The sequence below is a fragment of the Oncorhynchus mykiss genome, chromosome 22 (assembly GCF_013265735.2).
Source record: "Oncorhynchus mykiss isolate Arlee chromosome 22, USDA_OmykA_1.1, whole genome shotgun sequence".
Classification (NCBI taxonomy): Eukaryota; Metazoa; Chordata; class Actinopteri; order Salmoniformes; family Salmonidae; genus Oncorhynchus; species Oncorhynchus mykiss.
This window is the reverse complement of record NC_048586.1, coordinates 47517972-47535789: the sequence shown is the minus strand read 5'-3', so window position 1 is coordinate 47535789 and position 17818 is coordinate 47517972. Positions and strand designations below refer to the sequence as shown.

The window sequence follows — 17818 nt, the reverse complement described above, 5'->3', positions numbered from 1 at the left end:
TCCTTCCTCCTCCTCTGCAGCTCCTCAGGTTCTCTGTCCTCCTCCATCTTGACCCTCCCTCCTCCTCCTCTGCAGGTCCTCAGGTTCTCTGTCCTCCATCTTGACCCTCCCTCCTCCTCCTCTGCAGGTCCTCAGGTTCTCTGTCCTCCATCTTGATCCTCCCTCCTCTGCAGGTCCTCAGGTTCTCTGTCCTCCTCCATCTTGATCATCCCTACTCCTCCTCTGCAGGTCCTCAGGTGTCCCTGTCCTCCTCCATTTTGATCCTCCCTCCTCTGCAGGTCCTCAGGTGTCCCTGTCCTCCTCCATCTTGATCCTCCCTCCTCCTCCTCTGCAGGTCCTTAGGTTCTCTGTCCTCCATCTTGATCCACCCTCCTCGTCCTCTGCAGGGCCTCAGGTTCTCTGTCCTCCTCCATCTTGATCCTCCCTCCTCCTCCTCTGCAGGTCCTCAGGTTCTCTGTCCTCCTCCATCTTGATCCTCCCTCCTCCTCCTCTGCAGGTCCTCAGGTTCTCTTTCCTCCTCCATCTTGATCCTCCCTCCTCCTCCTCTGCAGCTCCTCAGGTTCTCTGTCCTCCTCCATCTTGATCCTCCCTCCTCCTCCTCTGCAGGTCCTCAGGTTCTCTCTCCTCCTCCATCTTGATCCTCCCTCCTCCTCCTCTGCAGGTCCTCAGGTTCTCTGTCCTCCTCCATATTGATCCTCCCTCCTCCTCTGCAGGTCCTCAGGTGTCCCTGTCCTCCTCCATGCTGGACTTTGGCTGTGTGGATGAGGGTGAGGAGGCCTTGCGTACCGTGGACATCATCAACTCCTCCTCTGTGGAGGCCCAGTACCAGTTTGACTTGGACGCCACAGGGCATAGTGTCTTCACCTTGGAGCCAGCCTGTGGTACCCTGCCACCCAACAGCCACCGGCGCCTACGCCTGCTCTTCAGACCACACCACCCCATGGGACATCACAGGAGGGTGGTCTGTCTGCTGCTACACAGGGTGAGGGGCAGGAGGGTGAGGGGCTGGAGGGTGAGGGACAGGAGGGTGGTCTGTCTGCTGCTACACAGGGTGAGGGACAGGAGGGTGGTCTGTCTGCTGCTACACAGGGTGAGGGGCAGGAGGGTGAGGGACTAGAGGGTGAGGGACAGGAGGGTGGTCTGTCTGCTGCTACACAGGGTGAGGGGCAGGAGGGTGGTCTGTCTGCTGCTACACAGGGTGAGGGACAGGAGGGTGAGGGGCTGGAGGGTGAGGGACAGGAGGGTGGTCTGTCTGCTGCTACACAGGGTGAGGGGCAGGAGGGTGGTCTGTCTGCTGCTACACAGGGTGAGGGACAGGAGGGTGGTCTGTCTGCTGCTACACAGGGTGAGGGGCAGGAGGGTGAGGGGCTGGAGGGTGAGGGACAGGAGGGTGGTCTGTCTGCTGCTACACAGGGTGAGGGACAGGAGGGTGAGGGGCTGGAGGGTGAGGGACAGGAGGGTGGTCTGTCTGCTGCTACACAGGGTGAGGGACAGGAGGGTGGTCTGTCTGCTGCTACACAGGGTGAGGGGCAGGAGGGTGAGGGACAGGAGGGTGGTCTGTCTGCTGCTACACAGGGTGAGGGACAGGAGGGTGGTCTGTCTGCTGCTACACAGGGTGAGGGGCAGGAGGGTGAGGGGCTGGAGGGTGAGGGACAGGAGGGTGGTCTGTCTGCTGCTACACAGGGTGAGGGACAGGAGGGTGAGGGGCTGGAGGGTGGTCTGTCTGCTGCTACACAGGGTGAGGGACAGGAGGGTGAGGGGCTGGAGGGTGGTCTGTCTGCTGCACCACAGGGTGAGGGACAGGAGGGTGAGGGGCTGGAGGGTGGTCTGTCTGCTGCTACACAGGGTGAGGGACAGGAGGGTGAGGGGCTGGAGGGTGGTCTGTCTGCTGCTACACAGGGTGAGGGACAGGAGGGTGAGGGACAGGAGGGTGGTCTGTCTGCTGCTACACAGGGTGAGGGGCTGGAGGGTGGTCTGTCTGCTGCACCACAGGGTGAGGGACAGGAGGGTGAGGGGCTGGAGGGTGGTCTGTCTGCTGCTACACAGGGTGAGGGACTGGGGCTCAGACTCTGACCAGTTGCAGAACACCGATGTCTTATAGCCGACAGGGGATGTTTAGGGTTTATACAGCAGCAGTTGATTTCAGTCATAGCTTTTCAAAATGTAGCGTATGTTTTGTGAGTTAACTAGGTTTACACACTTCCATGTCTCGTTCAGAATGAACATGAGAATGCCGTTAAGTGTTAAGACGACAAACCAACAGCTGTATGTTCAGTACACACACACACACACACACACACGTCATAAGCTATACTACCAATCGTGTTTGTATCTTCCCTGTTCAGGAGCCTCTGTTCCTGGACCTGATAGGGACCTGTCACTCTGAGCAACTGAAACCAGCCATCCTTCACCCCAGACACCTGGTCCTGTACCGGCAGCACCTGGCCCGGGGACTCACCTGCTACCCTCCTGATGTACTCGGTGCCATGCTGGCAGAGGACAAGATCCAAGTGGACCTGGAGGGAGCTCTGATGTTACAAGAGGTATGTGCGTCAGACGGTTGATCTGTGAAACTCACACCTCGGCTCTTGCGTTTCAGTGGAACAACGTGTCATGTGTGTTTGCAAGGCAGAAGTCCTGGCCAATCAGGAGGAAGCGTAGGAACAGTGGGTTAACTGCCTTGTTCAGGGGCAGAACAACAGATTTTTACCTTGTCAGCTTGGGGATTCAATCTAGCAACCTTTCGGTTACTGGCCCACCACTCTAACCACTAGGCTACCTGCCGCCCTACACTCTAACCACTAGGCTACCTGCCGCCCTACACTCTAACCACTAGGCTACCTGCCGCCCCTACACTCTAACCACTAGGCTACCTGCCACCTCTACACTCTAACCACTAGGCTACCTGCCACCTCTACACTCTAACCACTAGGCTACCTGCCACCTCTACACTCTAACCACTAGGCTACCTGCGGCCCTACACTCTAACCACTAGGCTACCTGCCACCTCTACACTCTAACCACTAGGTTACCTGCCTCCCCTACACTCTAACCACTAGGTTACCTGCCGCCCCTACACTCTAACCACTAGGTTACCTTCCTCCCCTACACTCTAACCACTAGACTACCTGCCTCCTCTACACTCTAACCACTAGGCTACCTGCCACCTCTACACTCTAACCACTAGGTTACCTGCCACCTCTACACTCTAACCACTAGGCTACCTGCCGCCCCTACACTCTAACCACTAGGTTACCTGCCGCCTCTACACTCTAACCACTAGGTTACCTTCCTCCCCTACACTCTAACCACTAGGCTACCTGCCGCCTCTACACTCTAACCACTAGGTTACCTGCCACCTCTACACTCTAACCACTAGGCTACCTGCGGCCCTACACTCTAACCACTAGGCTACCTGCCGCCCCTACACTCTAACCACTAGGTTACCTTCCTCCCCTACACTCTAACCACTAGGTTACCTGCCGCCCCTACACTCTAACCACTAGGTTACCTTCCTCCCCTACACTCTAACCACTAGGTTACCTGCCGCCCCTACACTCTAACCACTAGGTTACCTACCCCCCATACACTCTAACCACTAGACTACCTGCCTCCTCTACACTCTAACCACTAGGTTACCTGCCTCCCCTACACTCTAACCACTAGGCTACCTGCCACCTCTACACTCTAACCACTAGGCTACCTGCCACCTCTACACTCTAACCACTAGGTTACCTGCCACCTCTACACTCTAACCACTAGGCTACCTGCCGCCTCTACACTCTAACCACTAGACTACCTGCCTCCTCTACACTCTAACCACTAGGTTACCTGCCTCCCCTACACTCTAACCACTAGGCTACCTGCTGCCCCTACACTCTAACCACTAGGTTACCTACCTCCCCATATACAGGAGTCTGGATTTAGCTTGTTTAGGCCTCTGAGCTGATGGCACATACGGACTTCCATCTGTTTATGGCCTGGTTTGTTTTAGACGCCTCTGCCCAGTTTCGACATCTGATATATCTTCTTGATAATCAGCCTCATAGCTTTGATGTTCAGCTGTATCACAAATCAGTCAATTCAGGAAGTAAACTGAAATTCAAAATTGTCCTCATGAAAAGCAATGAGAAACAATGAAATCGGAATTTCAGTTAAAATGGATTCGACCCCACCCTTGAACCTGCCATTATGACATTTATTTGAAACGTTGCCTAAGGATTTCCCGCAGCATCATACAGGGCCTCCGCACACCCCAGTCACGAGCTGTTCCCTCCCTTACCGTCTGGCAGACTGTGTCAGAGCATGTCTGATACCAACAGGTCCAGAGACAGTTTCTATCTACAAACCTTCAGACTGTATCAGAGCATGTCTGATACCAACAGGTCCAGAGACAGTTTCTATCTACAAACCATCAGACTGCTGAACACCTGAACTGGATTGACCACCTGCTCTGAATCTCCACACCTTAAGACACACTCACTCACTCACTCACTCACTCACTCACTCACTCACTCACTCACTCACTCACTCACTCACTCGCTCACACTACACAGTGTATTCACTTGCCCCCTAACCCCCCCCCGTCCCCAAAAACACGTGTAAATATTGTCCTTCCTGTACTATACTGATGCTGAACCTGCATTAAGCCTTCCATTGGACAACGTACATCATGTGTATCCTGTACATAGGACTAATTAAACAAGTGTCTTTCTAGGATCCTGCTGCTGAGCCAGAGAAGAGTCCTATAATAAAACAAGTGTCTTTCTAGGATCCTGCTGCTGTGCCAGAGAAGAGTCCTATAATAAAACAAGTGTCTTTCTAGGATCCTGCTGCTGTGCCAGAGAAGAGTCCTATAATAAAACAAGTGTCTTTCTAGGATCCTGCTGCTGTGCCAGAGAAGAGTCCTATAATAAAACAAGTGTCTTTCTAGGATCCTGCTGCTGTGCCAGAGAAGAGTCCTATAATAAAACAAGTGTCTTTCTAGGATCCTGCTGCTGTGCCAGAGAAGAGTCCTATAATAAAACAAGTGTCTTTCTAGGATCCTGCTGCTGTGCCAGAGAAGAGTCCTATAATAAAACAAGTGTCTTTCTAGGATCCTGCTGCTGTGCCAGAGAAGAGTCCTATAATAAAACAAGTGTCTTTCTAGGATCCTGCTGCTGTGCCAGAGAAGAGTCCTATAATAAAACAAGTGTCTTTCTAGGATCCTGCTGCTGTGCCAGAGAAGAGTCCTATAATAAAACGAGTGTCTTTCTAGGATCCTGCTGCTGTGCCAGAGAAGAGTCCTATAATAAAACAAGTGTCTTTCTAGGATCCTGCTGCTGTGCCAGAGAAGAGTCCTATAATAAAACAAGTGTCTTTCTAGGATCCTGCTGCTGTGCCAGAGAAGAGTCCTATAATAAAACAAGTGTCTTTCTAGGATCCTGCTGCTGTGCCAGAGAAGAGTCCTATAATAAAACAAGTGTCTTTCTAGGATCCTGCTGCTGTGCCAGAGAAGAGTCCTATAATAAAACGAGTGTCTTTCTAGGATCCTGCTGCTGTGCCAGAGAAGAGTCCTATAATAAAACAAGTGTCTTTCTAGGATCCTGCTGCTGTGCCAGAGAAGAGTCCTATAATAAAACAAGTGTCTTTCTAGGATCCTGCTGCTGTGCCAGAGAAGAGTCCTATAATAAAACAAGTGTCTTTCTAGGATCCTGCTGCTGTGCCAGAGAAGAGTCCTATAATAAAACAAGTGTCTTTCTAGGATCCTGCTGCTGTGCCAGAGAAGAGTCCTATAATAAAACAAGTGTCTTTCTAGGATCCTGCTGCTGTGCCAGAGAAGAGTCCTATAATAAAACAAGTGTCTTTCTAGGATCCTGCTGCTGTGCCAGAGAAGAGTCCTATAATAAAACAAGTGTCTTTCTAGGATCCTGCTGCTGTGCCAGAGAAGAGTCCTATAATAAAACGAGTGTCTTTCTAGGATCCTGCTGCTGTGCCAGAGAAGAGCCCTATAATAAAACAAGTGTCTTTCTAGGATCCTGCTGCTGTGCCAGAGAAGAGTCCTATGGAGGAATATTATCAAGGCTGTGCAGGGGGCAAGGCGGAGGCTGAGCTAGGAGGCAGAGGTGAGGGGTCCAACAGTTCCCACATCACAGTGGATCCCCCAGAGTTGCTGTTCCACAATGGCTCCGTCTCTACCTCGCAGTCTGTGACTCTCTCCAATCACACCAAGGGCAAGCTCAGCTTGATCTGGACCCCGGCTCCTAACTCCTCCTTCTCCGTCACACCCTCGTCATGTGATCTGGGACCCCTGAAGTCGACTGCTTTCAGAGTCAGCTACACGCCCAAGCAACACAACACCTTCCATGGGGCACAGCTAGAGTGCTTCGCTCTCTACAAGGTAATAAAAAATAAAATAAAACCTTTTATTTATTAATTATTTCGGTTTAGGTTTTTCTTATTTCCTGCTTTGATCTTATTAAGATAAACTCTTTATTTTTTAAATATTTTTTTTCAAGACAGACCTGTGCAGGCACTGAGAATCTCAGCGGAAGCCTTACAAATAACAATCTCAACTATAACAATCTTGCCCCAGTACAGGCAGTGAAACAGCTCTGTTTTTGCCCCACCTCTTTCTCCAGGTGTTGAGGGACCATCGGCAGGTAGAGGACCGTACCTTGTGCCCTCCCTGGTGTGTCACAGTCCGGGTCATTGGACACTCCTTCCAGCCTGGCCGGGAGCACTTCATCCCCCGGTTCTCCTTGCAGCGCCCCCGAGTGGTGAGTACAGACATAGCACCGTCAACTGTCCTCACGCAATCATATCTCCATTCGTCTCACGCTAGCGTACTCCAAGGTCTTGTTCAGAACGAACGTTCAGGAAAGTCTGGAATAAAGTAATTTTCTTCATCTTCTTCATCCTCCTCTTCCTCTCTATCCAGGTCTTCCCTGCTCTGAGCCTGGTCTCCTACAGGACCGTGCTCCTGGAGAACATGGGAGACCTACCCTTGGTGTTCAGGCTGGACCCAGAGGAGTGTCCTTCGGTGTCTGTTCAGCCCACCAGCGGCCTGGTCCAACCTGGACACCACCAGATTCTCACCCTCAGGACCACCCCGGCAGAAGACTGCCCTGCCAAGCTACCCATCACCCTGCACTTCAATGCCAGTCCCAAGCACACCCAGGTACCACAGTCCTAGTCACAGCAGGCTTTGTACCATAGATCATTTTCAGACAGTTGGTGTGTTCGAGGGGGATCAACCTGAGCACGTTTCTGCACAGAAACACTGATCTATAAAACACCTTGGATCCGCAATGACGACTCCATTATGTGATCAACATGAATAAATCTGCTTTAGAAGCGCCTTGGTACAATATGGCTGTTTCCCGTTAATAAAGTGTTTCTGGATGTGTGTGTGTGTGTGGCTGTCTGTACTGCCTTGTAGGAGCTGTCGGTGGTGAGTGTGGTAGAGAAGCCTTGTCTGTCTCTGGAAGGAGACGGTAGTCTGTTCTTCAAACCCACGGCGATGGGCTCCCGCTCCCAAAGCCCCTACAGGGTCAGGAACCTGACCAGGTTACCTCTGAGGTTCCGCTGGAGGATCCCCGTACCTGACCAACGTATCATCTCTGTGGCGCCTGACACGGGAGTCCTGCAGCCCAATGAGACCATGGTGAGAGAAAGAGAGGGGGCTGGTGGGACGCAGGTTGACCTTTATTGTCAAGAATCTTTCTCTGGAGGCAGAACTGGGTGATTTTTGATAGATGGCTCAGCTGCAAAGTCAAATTGGCTAAATATATATATATATAGCAGAGGGGTTAGGTTTAGGCAGTAGGGTTAGCAGAGTGGTTAAGGTTAGGATTAGGTAGTAGGGTTAGCAGAGTGGTTAGGTTTAGGTAGTAGGGTTAGCAGAGTGGTTAAGGTTAGGATTAGGTAGTAGGGTTAGCAGAGTGGTTAGGTTAGGTTTAGTCAGTAGGGTTAGCAGAGTGGTTAGGTTTAGTCAGTAGGGTTAGCAGAGTGGTTAGGTTTAGGCAGTAGGGTTAGCAGAGTGGTTAGGTTTAGGCAGTAGGGTTAGCAGAGTGGTTAGGTTTAGGCAGTAGGGTTAGCAGAGTGGTTAGGTTTAGGCAGTAGGGTTAGCAGAGTGGTTAAGGTTAGGATTAGGTAGTAGGGTTAGCAGAGTGGTTAGGTTAGGTTTAGTCAGTAGGGTTAGCAGAGTGGTTAGGTTAGGTTTAGTCAGTAGGGTTAGCAGAGTGGTTAGGTTTAGGCAGTAGGGTTAGCAGAGTGGTTAGTTTTAGGCAGTAGGGTTAGCAGAGTGGTTAGGTTTAGGCAGTAGGGTTAGCAGAGTGGTTAGGTTTAGGCAGTAGGGTTAGCAGAGTGGTTAGGTTTAGGCAGTAGGGTTAGCAGAGTGGTTAGGTTTAGGCAGTAGGGTTAGCAGAGTGGTTAAGGTTAGGATTAGGTAGTAGGGTTAGCAGAGTGGTTAAGGTTTAGGCAGTAGGGTTATCAGAGGGGTTAGGATTAGTCAGTAGGGTTAGCAGAGAGGTTAGGTTTAGTCAGTAGGGTTAGCAGAGTGGTTAGGTTTAGTCAGTAGGGTTAGCAGAGTGGTTAGGTTTAGGTTTAGACAGTAGGGTTAGCAGAGTGGTTAAGGTTAGGTTTAGACAGTAGGGTTAGCAGAGTGGTTAAGGTTAGGATTAGGCAGTAGGGTTAGCAGAGTGGTTAGGTTTAGGCAGTAGGGTTAGCAGAGTGGTTAGTTTTAGGCAGTAGGGTTAGCAGAGTGGTTAGGTTTAGGCAGTAGGGTTAGCAGAGTGGTTAGTTTTAGGCAGTAGGGTTAGCAGAGTGGTTAGGTTTAGACAGTAGGGTTAGCAGAGTGGTTAGGATTAGGTAGTAGGGTTAGCAGAGTGGTTAGGTTTAGACAGTAGGGTTAGCAGAGTGGTTAGGTTTAGGCAGTAGGGTTAGCAGAGTGGTTAGGTTTAGACAGTAGGGTTAGCAGAGTGGTTAGTTTTAGGCAGTAGGGTTAGCAGAGTGGTTAGGTTTAGTCAGTAGGGTTAGCAGAGTGGTTAGGTTTAGTCAGTAGGGTTAGCAGAGTGGTTAAGGTTAGGTTTAGGCAGTAGGGTTAGCAGAGTGGTTAGGTTTAGTCAGTAGGGTTAGCAGAGTGGTTAGGTTTAGGCAGTAGGGTTAGCAGAGTGGTTAAGGTTAGGTTTAGTCAGTAGGGTTATCAGAGTGGTTAAGGTTAGGTTTAGGCAGTAGGGTTAGCAGAGTGGTTAGGTTTAGGCAGTAGGGGTAGCAGAGTGGTTAGGTTTAGTCAGTAGGGTTAGCAGAGTGTTTAGGTTTAGTCAGTAGGGTTAGCAGAGTGGTTAGGTTTAGTCAGTAGGGTTAGCAGAGTGGTTAAGGTTAGGTTTAGGCAGTAGGGTTATCAGAGTGGTTAAGGTTAGGTTTAGGCAGTAGGGTTAGCAGAGTGATTAGGTTTAGACAGTAGGGTTAGCAGAGTGGTTAGGTTTAGGCAGTAGGGTTAGCAGAGTGGTTAGGTTTAGGCAGTAGGGGTAGCAGAGTGGTTAGGTTTAGTCAGTAGGGTTAGCAGAGTGTTTAGGTTTAGTCAGTAGGGTTAGCAGAGTGGTTAGGTTTAGTCAGTAGGGTTAGCAGAGTGGTTAGGTTTAGACAGTAGGGTTAGCAGAGTGGTTAGTTTTAGGCAGTAGGGTTAGCAGAGTGGTTAGGTTTAGTCAGTAGGGTTAGCAGAGTGTTTAGGTTTAGTCAGTAGGGTTAGCAGAGTGGTTAGGTTTAGTCAGTAGGGGTAGCAGAGTGGTTAGGTTTAGGCAGTAGGGTTAGCAGAGTGGTTAGTTTTAGGCAGTAGGGTTAGCAGAGTGGTTAGGTTTAGTCAGTAGGGTTAGCAGAGTGTTTAGGTTTAGACAGTAGGGTTAGCAGAGTGGTTAGTTTTAGGCAGTAGGGTTAGCAGAGTGGTTAGGTTTAGACAGTAGGGTTAGCAGAGTGGTTAGGTTTAGGCAGTAGGGTTAGCAGAGTGGTTAGGTTTAGGCAGTAGGGGTAGCAGAGTGGTTAGTTTTAGGCAGTAGGGTTAGCAGAGTGGTTAGTTTTAGGCAGTAGGGTTAGCAGAGTGGTTAGTTTTAGGCAGTAGGGTTAGCAGAGTGGTTAGGTTTAGGCAGTAGGGTTAGCAGAGTGGTTAGTTTTAGGCAGTAGGGTTAGCAGAGTGGTTAGTTTTAGGCAGTAGGGTTAGCAGAGTGGTTAGTTTTAGACAGTAGGGTTAGCAGAGTGGTTAGTTTTAGGCAGTAGGGTTAGCAGAGTGGTTAGGTTTAGACGGTAGGGTTAGCAGAGTGGTTAGTTTTAGGCAGTAGGGTTAGCAGAGTGGTTAGTTTTAGGCAGTAGGGTTAGCAGAGTGGTTAGTTTTAGACAGTAGGGTTAGCAGAGTGGTTAGTTTTAGGCAGTAGGGTTAGCAGAGTGGTTAGTTTTAGGCAGTAGGGTTAGCAGAGTGGTTAGGTTAGGTTTAGACAGTAGGGTTAGCAGAGTGGTTAGGTTTAGTCAGTAGGGTTAGCAGAGTGGTTAGGTTAGGTTTAGACAGTAGGGTTAGCAGAGTGGTTAGGTTAGGTTTAGGCAGTAGGGTTAGCAGAGTGGTTAGGTTAGGTTTAGGCAGTAGGGTTAGCAGAGTGGTTAGGTTTAGGCAGTAGGGTTAGCAGAGTGGTTAGGTTTAGGCAGTAGGGTTAGCAGAGTGGTTAGTTTTAGGCAGTAGGGTTAGCAGAGTGGTTAGGTTTAGGCAGTAGGGTTAGCAGAGTGGTTAGGTTTAGTCAGTAGGGTTAGCAGAGTGTTTAGGTTTAGGCAGTAGGGTTAGCAGAGTGGTTAGTTTTAGGCAGTAGGGTTAGCAGAGTGGTTAGGTTTAGACAGTAGGGTTAGCAGAGTGGTTAGGTTTAGTCAGTAGGGTTAGCAGAGTGGTTAGGTTTAGACAGTAGGGTTAGCAGAGTGGTTAGTTTTAGGCAGTAGGGTTAGCAGAGTGGTTAGGTTTAGACAGTAGGGTTAGCAGAGTGGTTAGGTTTAGTCAGTAGGGTTAGCAGAGTGGTTAGGTTTAGGCAGTAGGGTTAGCAGAGTGGTTAGGTTTAGACAGTAGGGTTAGCAGAGTGGTTAGGTTTAGGCAGTAGGGTTAGCAGAGTGGTTAGGTTTAGGCAGTAGGGTTAGCAGAGTGGTTAGGTTTAGTCAGTAGGGTTAGCAGAGTGTTTAGGTTTAGACAGTAGGGTTAGCAGAGTGGTTAGGTTTAGACAGTAGGGTTAGCAGAGTGGTTAGGTTTAGGCAGTAGGGTTAGCAGAGTGGTTAGGTTTAGTCAGTAGGGTTAGCAGAGTGTTTAGGTTTAGACAGTAGGGTTAGCAGAGTGTTTAGGTTTAGACAGTAGGGTTAGCAGAGTGTTTAGGTTTAGACAGTAGGGTTAGCAGAGTGGTTAGTTTTAGGCAGTAGGGTTAGCAGAGTGGTTAGGTTTAGACAGTAGGGTTAGCAGAGTGGTTAGGTTTAGTCAGTAGGGTTAGCAGAGTGGTTAGGTTTAGACAGTAGGGTTAGCAGAGTGGTTAGTTTTAGGCAGTAGGGTTAGCAGAGTGGTTAGGTTTAGACAGTAGGGTTAGCAGAGTGGTTAGGTTTAGTCAGTAGGGTTAGCAGAGTGGTTAGGTTTAGGCAGTAGGGTTAGCAGAGTGGTTAGGTTTAGACAGTAGGGTTAGCAGAGTGGTTAGGTTTAGGCAGTAGGGTTAGCAGAGTGGTTAGGTTTAGGCAGTAGGGTTAGCAGAGTGGTTAGGTTTAGTCAGTAGGGTTAGCAGAGTGTTTAGGTTTAGACAGTAGGGTTAGCAGAGTGGTTAGGTTTAGACAGTAGGGTTAGCAGAGTGGTTAGGTTTAGGCAGTAGGGTTAGCAGAGTGGTTAGGTTTAGTCAGTAGGGTTAGCAGAGTGTTTAGGTTTAGACAGTAGGGTTAGCAGAGTGTTTAGGTTTAGACAGTAGGGTTAGCAGAGTGTTTAGGTTTAGACAGTAGGGTTAGCAGAGTGGTTAGTTTTAGGCAGTAGGGTTAGCAGAGTGGTTAGGTTTAGACAGTAGGGTTAGCAGAGTGGTTAGTTTTAGGCAGTTGGGTTAGCAGAGTGGTTAGGTTTAGGCAGTAGGGTTAGCAGAGTGGTTAGGTTTAGACAGTAGGGTTAGCAGAGTGTTTAGGTTTAGACAGTAGGGTTAGCAGAGTGGTTAGGTTTAGACAGTAGGGTTAGCAGAGTGGTTAGGTTTAGACAGTAGGGTTAGCAGAGTGGTTAAGGTTAGGATTAGGCAGTAGGGTTAGCAGAGTGGTTAAGGTTAGGTTTAGGCAGTAGGGTTAGCAGAGTGGTTAAGGTTTAGGATTAGGTAGTAGGGTTAGCAGAGTGGTTAAGGTTAGGATTAGGCAGTAGGGTTAGCAGAGTGGTTAAGGTTAGGATTAGGTAGTAGGGTTAGCAGAGTGGTTAAGGTTAGGATTAGGCAGTAGGGTTAGCAGAGTGGTTAGGTTTAGTCAGTAGGGTTAGCAGAGTGGTTAGGTTTAGTCAGTAGGGTTAGCAGAGTGATTAGGTTTAGGCAGTAGGGTTAGCAGAGTGGTTAGGTTTAGGCAGTAGGGTTGTCAGAGGGGTTAAGGTTAGGATTAGGTAGTAGGGTTAGCAGAGTGGTTAAGGTTAGGATTAGGCAGTAGGGTTAGCAGAGTGGTTAAGGTTAGGATTAGGTAGTAGGGTTAGCAGAGTGGTTAAGGTTAGGATTAGGTAGTAGGGTTAGCAGAGTGGTTAAGGTTAGGATTAGGCAGTAGGGTTAGCAGAGTGGTTAAGGTTTAGGCAGTAGGGTTAGCAGAGTGGTTAAGGTTAGGATTAGGTAGTAGGGTTAGCAGAGTGGTTAAGGTTAGGTTTAGGCAGTAGGGTTATCAGAGTGGTTAAGGTTAGGTTTAGGCAGTAGGGTTAGCAGAGTGGTTAGGTTTAGACAGTAGGGTTAGCAGAGTGGTTAGGTTTAGGCAGTAGGGTTAGCAGAGTGGTTAGTTTTAGGCAGTAGGGTTAGCAGAGTGGTTAGGTTTAGACAGTAGGGTTAGCAGAGTGGTTAGGTTTAGTCAGTAGGGTTAGCAGAGTGGTTAGGTTTAGACAGTAGGGTTAGCAGAGTGGTTAGTTTTAGGCAGTAGGGTTAGCAGAGTGGTTAGGTTTAGACAGTAGGGTTAGCAGAGTGGTTAGGTTTAGTCAGTAGGGTTAGCAGAGTGGTTAGGTTTAGGCAGTAGGGTTAGCAGAGTGGTTAGGTTTAGACAGTAGGGTTAGCAGAGTGGTTAGGTTTAGGCAGTAGGGTTAGCAGAGTGGTTAGGTTTAGGCAGTAGGGTTAGCAGAGTGGTTAGGTTTAGTCAGTAGGGTTAGCAGAGTGTTTAGGTTTAGACAGTAGGGTTAGCAGAGTGGTTAGGTTTAGACAGTAGGGTTAGCAGAGTGGTTAGGTTTAGGCAGTAGGGTTAGCAGAGTGGTTAGGTTTAGTCAGTAGGGTTAGCAGAGTGTTTAGGTTTAGACAGTAGGGTTAGCAGAGTGTTTAGGTTTAGACAGTAGGGTTAGCAGAGTGTTTAGGTTTAGACAGTAGGGTTAGCAGAGTGGTTAGTTTTAGGCAGTAGGGTTAGCAGAGTGGTTAGGTTTAGACAGTAGGGTTAGCAGAGTGGTTAGGTTTAGTCAGTAGGGTTAGCAGAGTGGTTAGGTTTAGACAGTAGGGTTAGCAGAGTGGTTAGTTTTAGGCAGTAGGGTTAGCAGAGTGGTTAGGTTTAGACAGTAGGGTTAGCAGAGTGGTTAGGTTTAGTCAGTAGGGTTAGCAGAGTGGTTAGGTTTAGGCAGTAGGGTTAGCAGAGTGGTTAGGTTTAGACAGTAGGGTTAGCAGAGTGGTTAGGTTTAGGCAGTAGGGTTAGCAGAGTGGTTAGGTTTAGGCAGTAGGGTTAGCAGAGTGGTTAGGTTTAGTCAGTAGGGTTAGCAGAGTGTTTAGGTTTAGACAGTAGGGTTAGCAGAGTGGTTAGGTTTAGACAGTAGGGTTAGCAGAGTGGTTAGGTTTAGGCAGTAGGGTTAGCAGAGTGGTTAGGTTTAGTCAGTAGGGTTAGCAGAGTGTTTAGGTTTAGACAGTAGGGTTAGCAGAGTGTTTAGGTTTAGACAGTAGGGTTAGCAGAGTGTTTAGGTTTAGACAGTAGGGTTAGCAGAGTGGTTAGTTTTAGGCAGTAGGGTTAGCAGAGTGGTTAGGTTTAGACAGTAGGGTTAGCAGAGTGGTTAGTTTTAGGCAGTAGGGTTAGCAGAGTGGTTAGGTTTAGGCAGTAGGGTTAGCAGAGTGGTTAGGTTTAGACAGTAGGGTTAGCAGAGTGTTTAGGTTTAGACAGTAGGGTTAGCAGAGTGGTTAGGTTTAGACAGTAGGGTTAGCAGAGTGGTTAGGTTTAGACAGTAGGGTTAGCAGAGTGGTTAAGGTTAGGATTAGGCAGTAGGGTTAGCAGAGTGGTTAAGGTTAGGTTTAGGCAGTAGGGTTAGCAGAGTGGTTAAGGTTTAGGATTAGGTAGTAGGGTTAGCAGAGTGGTTAAGGTTAGGATTAGGCAGTAGGGTTAGCAGAGTGGTTAAGGTTAGGATTAGGTAGTAGGGTTAGCAGAGTGGTTAAGGTTAGGATTAGGCAGTAGGGTTAGCAGAGTGGTTAGGTTTAGTCAGTAGGGTTAGCAGAGTGATTAGGTTTAGGCAGTAGGGTTAGCAGAGTGGTTAGGTTTAGGCAGTAGGGTTGTCAGAGGGGTTAAGGTTAGGATTAGGTAGTAGGGTTAGCAGAGTGGTTAAGGTTAGGATTAGGCAGTAGGGTTAGCAGAGTGGTTAAGGTTAGGATTAGGTAGTAGGGTTAGCAGAGTGGTTAAGGTTAGGATTAGGTAGTAGGGTTAGCAGAGTGGTTAAGGTTAGGATTAGGCAGTAGGGTTAGCAGAGTGGTTAAGGTTTAGGCAGTAGGGTTAGCAGAGTGGTTAAGGTTAGGATTAGGTAGTAGGGTTAGCAGAGTGGTTAAGGTTAGGTTTAGGCAGTAGGGTTATCAGAGTGGTTAAGGTTAGGTTTAGGCAGTAGGGTTAGCAGAGTGATTAGGTTTAGGCAGTAGGGTTAGCAGAGTGGTTAGGTTTAGGCAGTAGGGTTGTCAGAGGGGTTAAGGGTTAGCAGTAGGGTTAGCAGAGTGGTTAGGTTTAGACAGTAGGGTTAGCAGAGTGGTTAGGTTTAGACGGTAGGGTTAGCAGAGTGGTTAGGTTAGGTTTAGGCAGTAGGGTTAGCAGAGTGGTTAGGTTAGGTTTAGGCAGTAGGGTTAGCAGAGTGGTTAGGTTTAGGCAGTAGGGTTAGCAGAGTGGTTAGGTTTAGGCAGTAGGGTTGTCAGAGTGGTTAGGTTTAGGCAGTAGGGTTAGCAGAGTGGTTAAGGTTAGGTTTAGGCAGTAGGGTTAGCAGAGTGGTTAGGTTAGGTTTAGGCAGTAGGGTTAACAGAGTGGTTAGGTTTAGGCAGTAGGGTTAGCAGAGGGGTTAGGTTAGGTTTAGACAGTAGGGTTAGCAGAGTGGTTAGGTTTAGACAGTAGGGTTATCAGAGTGGTTAAGGTTAGGTTTAGACAGTAGGGTTAGCAGAGTGGTTAGGTTTAGGCAGTAGGGTTAGCAGAGGGGTTAGGTTAGGTTTAGACAGTAGGGTTAGCAGAGTGGTTAGGTTTAGACAGTAGGGTTATCAGAGTGGTTAAGGTTAGGTTTAGACAGTAGGGTTAGCAGAGTGGTTAGGTTTAGGCAGTAGGGTTAGCAGAGAGGTTAGGTTAGGTTTAGACAGTAGGGTTAGCGGAGTGGTTAAGGTTAGGTTTAGACAGTAGGGTTAGCAGAGTGGTTAAGGTTAGGTTTAGGCAGTAGGGTTAGCAGAGTGGTTAAGGTTTAGGCAGTAGGGTTAGCAGAGTGGTTAAGGTTAGGTTTAGACAGTAGGGTTAGCAGAGTGGTTAAGGTTAGGTTTAGGCAGTAGGGTTAACAGAGTGGTTAGGTTTAGGCAGTAGGGTTAGCAGAGTGGTTAAGGTTAGGTTTAGGCAGTAGGGTTAGCAGAGTGGTTAAGGTTTAGGCAGTAGGGTTAGCAGAGTGGTTAAGGTTAGGTTTAGACAGTAGGGTTAGCAGAGTGGTTAAGGTTAGGTTTAGTCAGTAGGGTTAGCAGAGTGGTTAGGTTTAGGCAGTAGGGTTAGCAGAGTGGTTAAGGTTAGGTTTAGGCAGTAGGGTTAGCAGAGTGGTTAGGTTTAGGCAGTAGGGTTAGCAGAGTGGTTAGGTTTAGGCAGTAGGGTTAGCAGAGTGGTTAAGGTTAGGTTTAGGCAGTAGGGTTAGCAGAGTGGTTAGGTTTAGTCAGTAGGGTTAGCAGAGTGGTTAGGTTAGGTTTAGACAGTAGGGTTAGCAGAGTGGTTAGGTTTAGTCAGTAGGGTTAACAGAGTGGTTAGGTTTAGGCAGTAGGGTTAGCAGAGTGGTTAGGTTTAGGCAGTAGGGTTAGCAGAATGGTTAGGTTTAGTCAGTAGGGTTAGCAGAGTGGTTAGGTTAGGTTTAGACAGTAGGGTTAGCAGAGTGGTTAGGTTTAGTCAGTAGGGTTAGCAGAGTGGTTAGGTTTAGGCAGTAGGGTTAGCAGAGTGGTTAGGTTTAGGCAGTAGGGTTAGCAGAGTGGTTAGGTTTAGGCAGTAGGGTTAGCAGAGTGGTTAGGTTTAGGCAGTAGGGTTAGCAGAGTGGTTAAGGTTAGGTTTAGGTAGTAGGGTTAGCAGAGTGGTTAAGGTTAGGTTTAGGCAGTAGGGTTAGCAGAGTGGTTAAGGTTAGGTTTAGGCAGTAGGGTTAACAGAGTGGTTAAGGTTAGATTTAGGCAGTAGGGTTAGCAGAGCTGCCTCCAGGGAAAGAGTCATGACAATGTTGGTGAGACTGGCTGTCTTTGAAAGAAAGATTGATACTGGCTATTGATTGAGTTGGTTGAGTGGAGGTTGAGTGTTGGTTAAGTAGAGGTTGAGTGGAGGTTGAGTGTTGGTTAAGTAGAGTTTGAGTGGAGGTTGAGTGTTGGTTAAGTAGAGGTTGTGATTTTCCTCCTCCCAGGTGCAGACGTGGTCCTTCACCCCATTTGAGGAAATGGTTTACAATCTGAAGCCCAACCTGACCTTCTGGCCAATCCAGACGCCCGGATGCAGGAAGTCCCGCCTCCCCCTGAAAGTAGTGGGCATGGCCTCCAAAGGATCCATCCAGGTGTTAGTCTCCTCAGACCCCCCCCTCCCAGGTGAATTGTGTTAGTGTCTGTGTTAGGGTGGAAACTCTGTAATTGGTTCTCTCTCTCTCCAGGCAGAGCATGGGGTGCTGAATCTGGGGGAGGTGTTGGTGGGAGACTGTAGGTCCTTCGAGGTGCCTCTCATCAACAATGGTTCCTGTTCTGTCAGCTTCTGTTTGGCTGTACAACAGAGCCTGCTAGACCCGGGGTTGCCTGAGAACTCACAGAAGAAAGACCCTGTTGGTACGTATGAGATACCCCTGAGAACTCACAGGAGAAAGACTCTGTTGGTACGTATGAGATACCCCTGAGATCTCACAGAGTTGGTACAACATCCTGAAATCTTCTCTCTCTCTCCATGTATTGAACCTCTACTGCCACATTTATGTTACTTTACACAAATGCCTTCCCAACCATGCTCCTCCCCCTCCGCAAAGACAACCAATCCGAGACAGAATCAATAGACGATTTGAGCTATACTCGTCCCAGCCAACATGACCCCATTGGCCCCATGTAGGTATTCAGTGGGCAAGGTGGGCACGGGCTAGCCCACGCCAAGTCAATACCAAGACCAACACAACCAGCCCACACCAAGATCAACATGGCCAGCCCAACACGGCCAG

The 17818-nt window shown here is 48.6% G+C and overlaps 1 protein-coding gene across 2 annotated transcripts in view; it reads left to right on the top strand.

The window, feature by feature from the left end:
• The window catches only part of cfap65 (cilia and flagella associated protein 65), a 75982-nt gene that overhangs the window by 17820 nt on the left and 40344 nt on the right, over positions 1–17818 (top strand). For both annotated transcript variants that reach the window (XM_036959451.1, XM_036959450.1), the window contains exons 9-16: positions 714–982; positions 2346–2543; positions 6014–6379; positions 6621–6758; positions 6920–7159; positions 7421–7645; positions 17030–17176; positions 17270–17438. In XM_036959451.1, the coding sequence (XP_036815346.1) occupies positions 714–982; positions 2346–2543; positions 6014–6379; positions 6621–6758; positions 6920–7159; positions 7421–7645; positions 17030–17176; positions 17270–17438 (1752 nt within the window). The remainder of the gene's footprint in view (positions 1–713; positions 983–2345; positions 2544–6013; positions 6380–6620; positions 6759–6919; positions 7160–7420; positions 7646–17029; positions 17177–17269; positions 17439–17818) is intronic.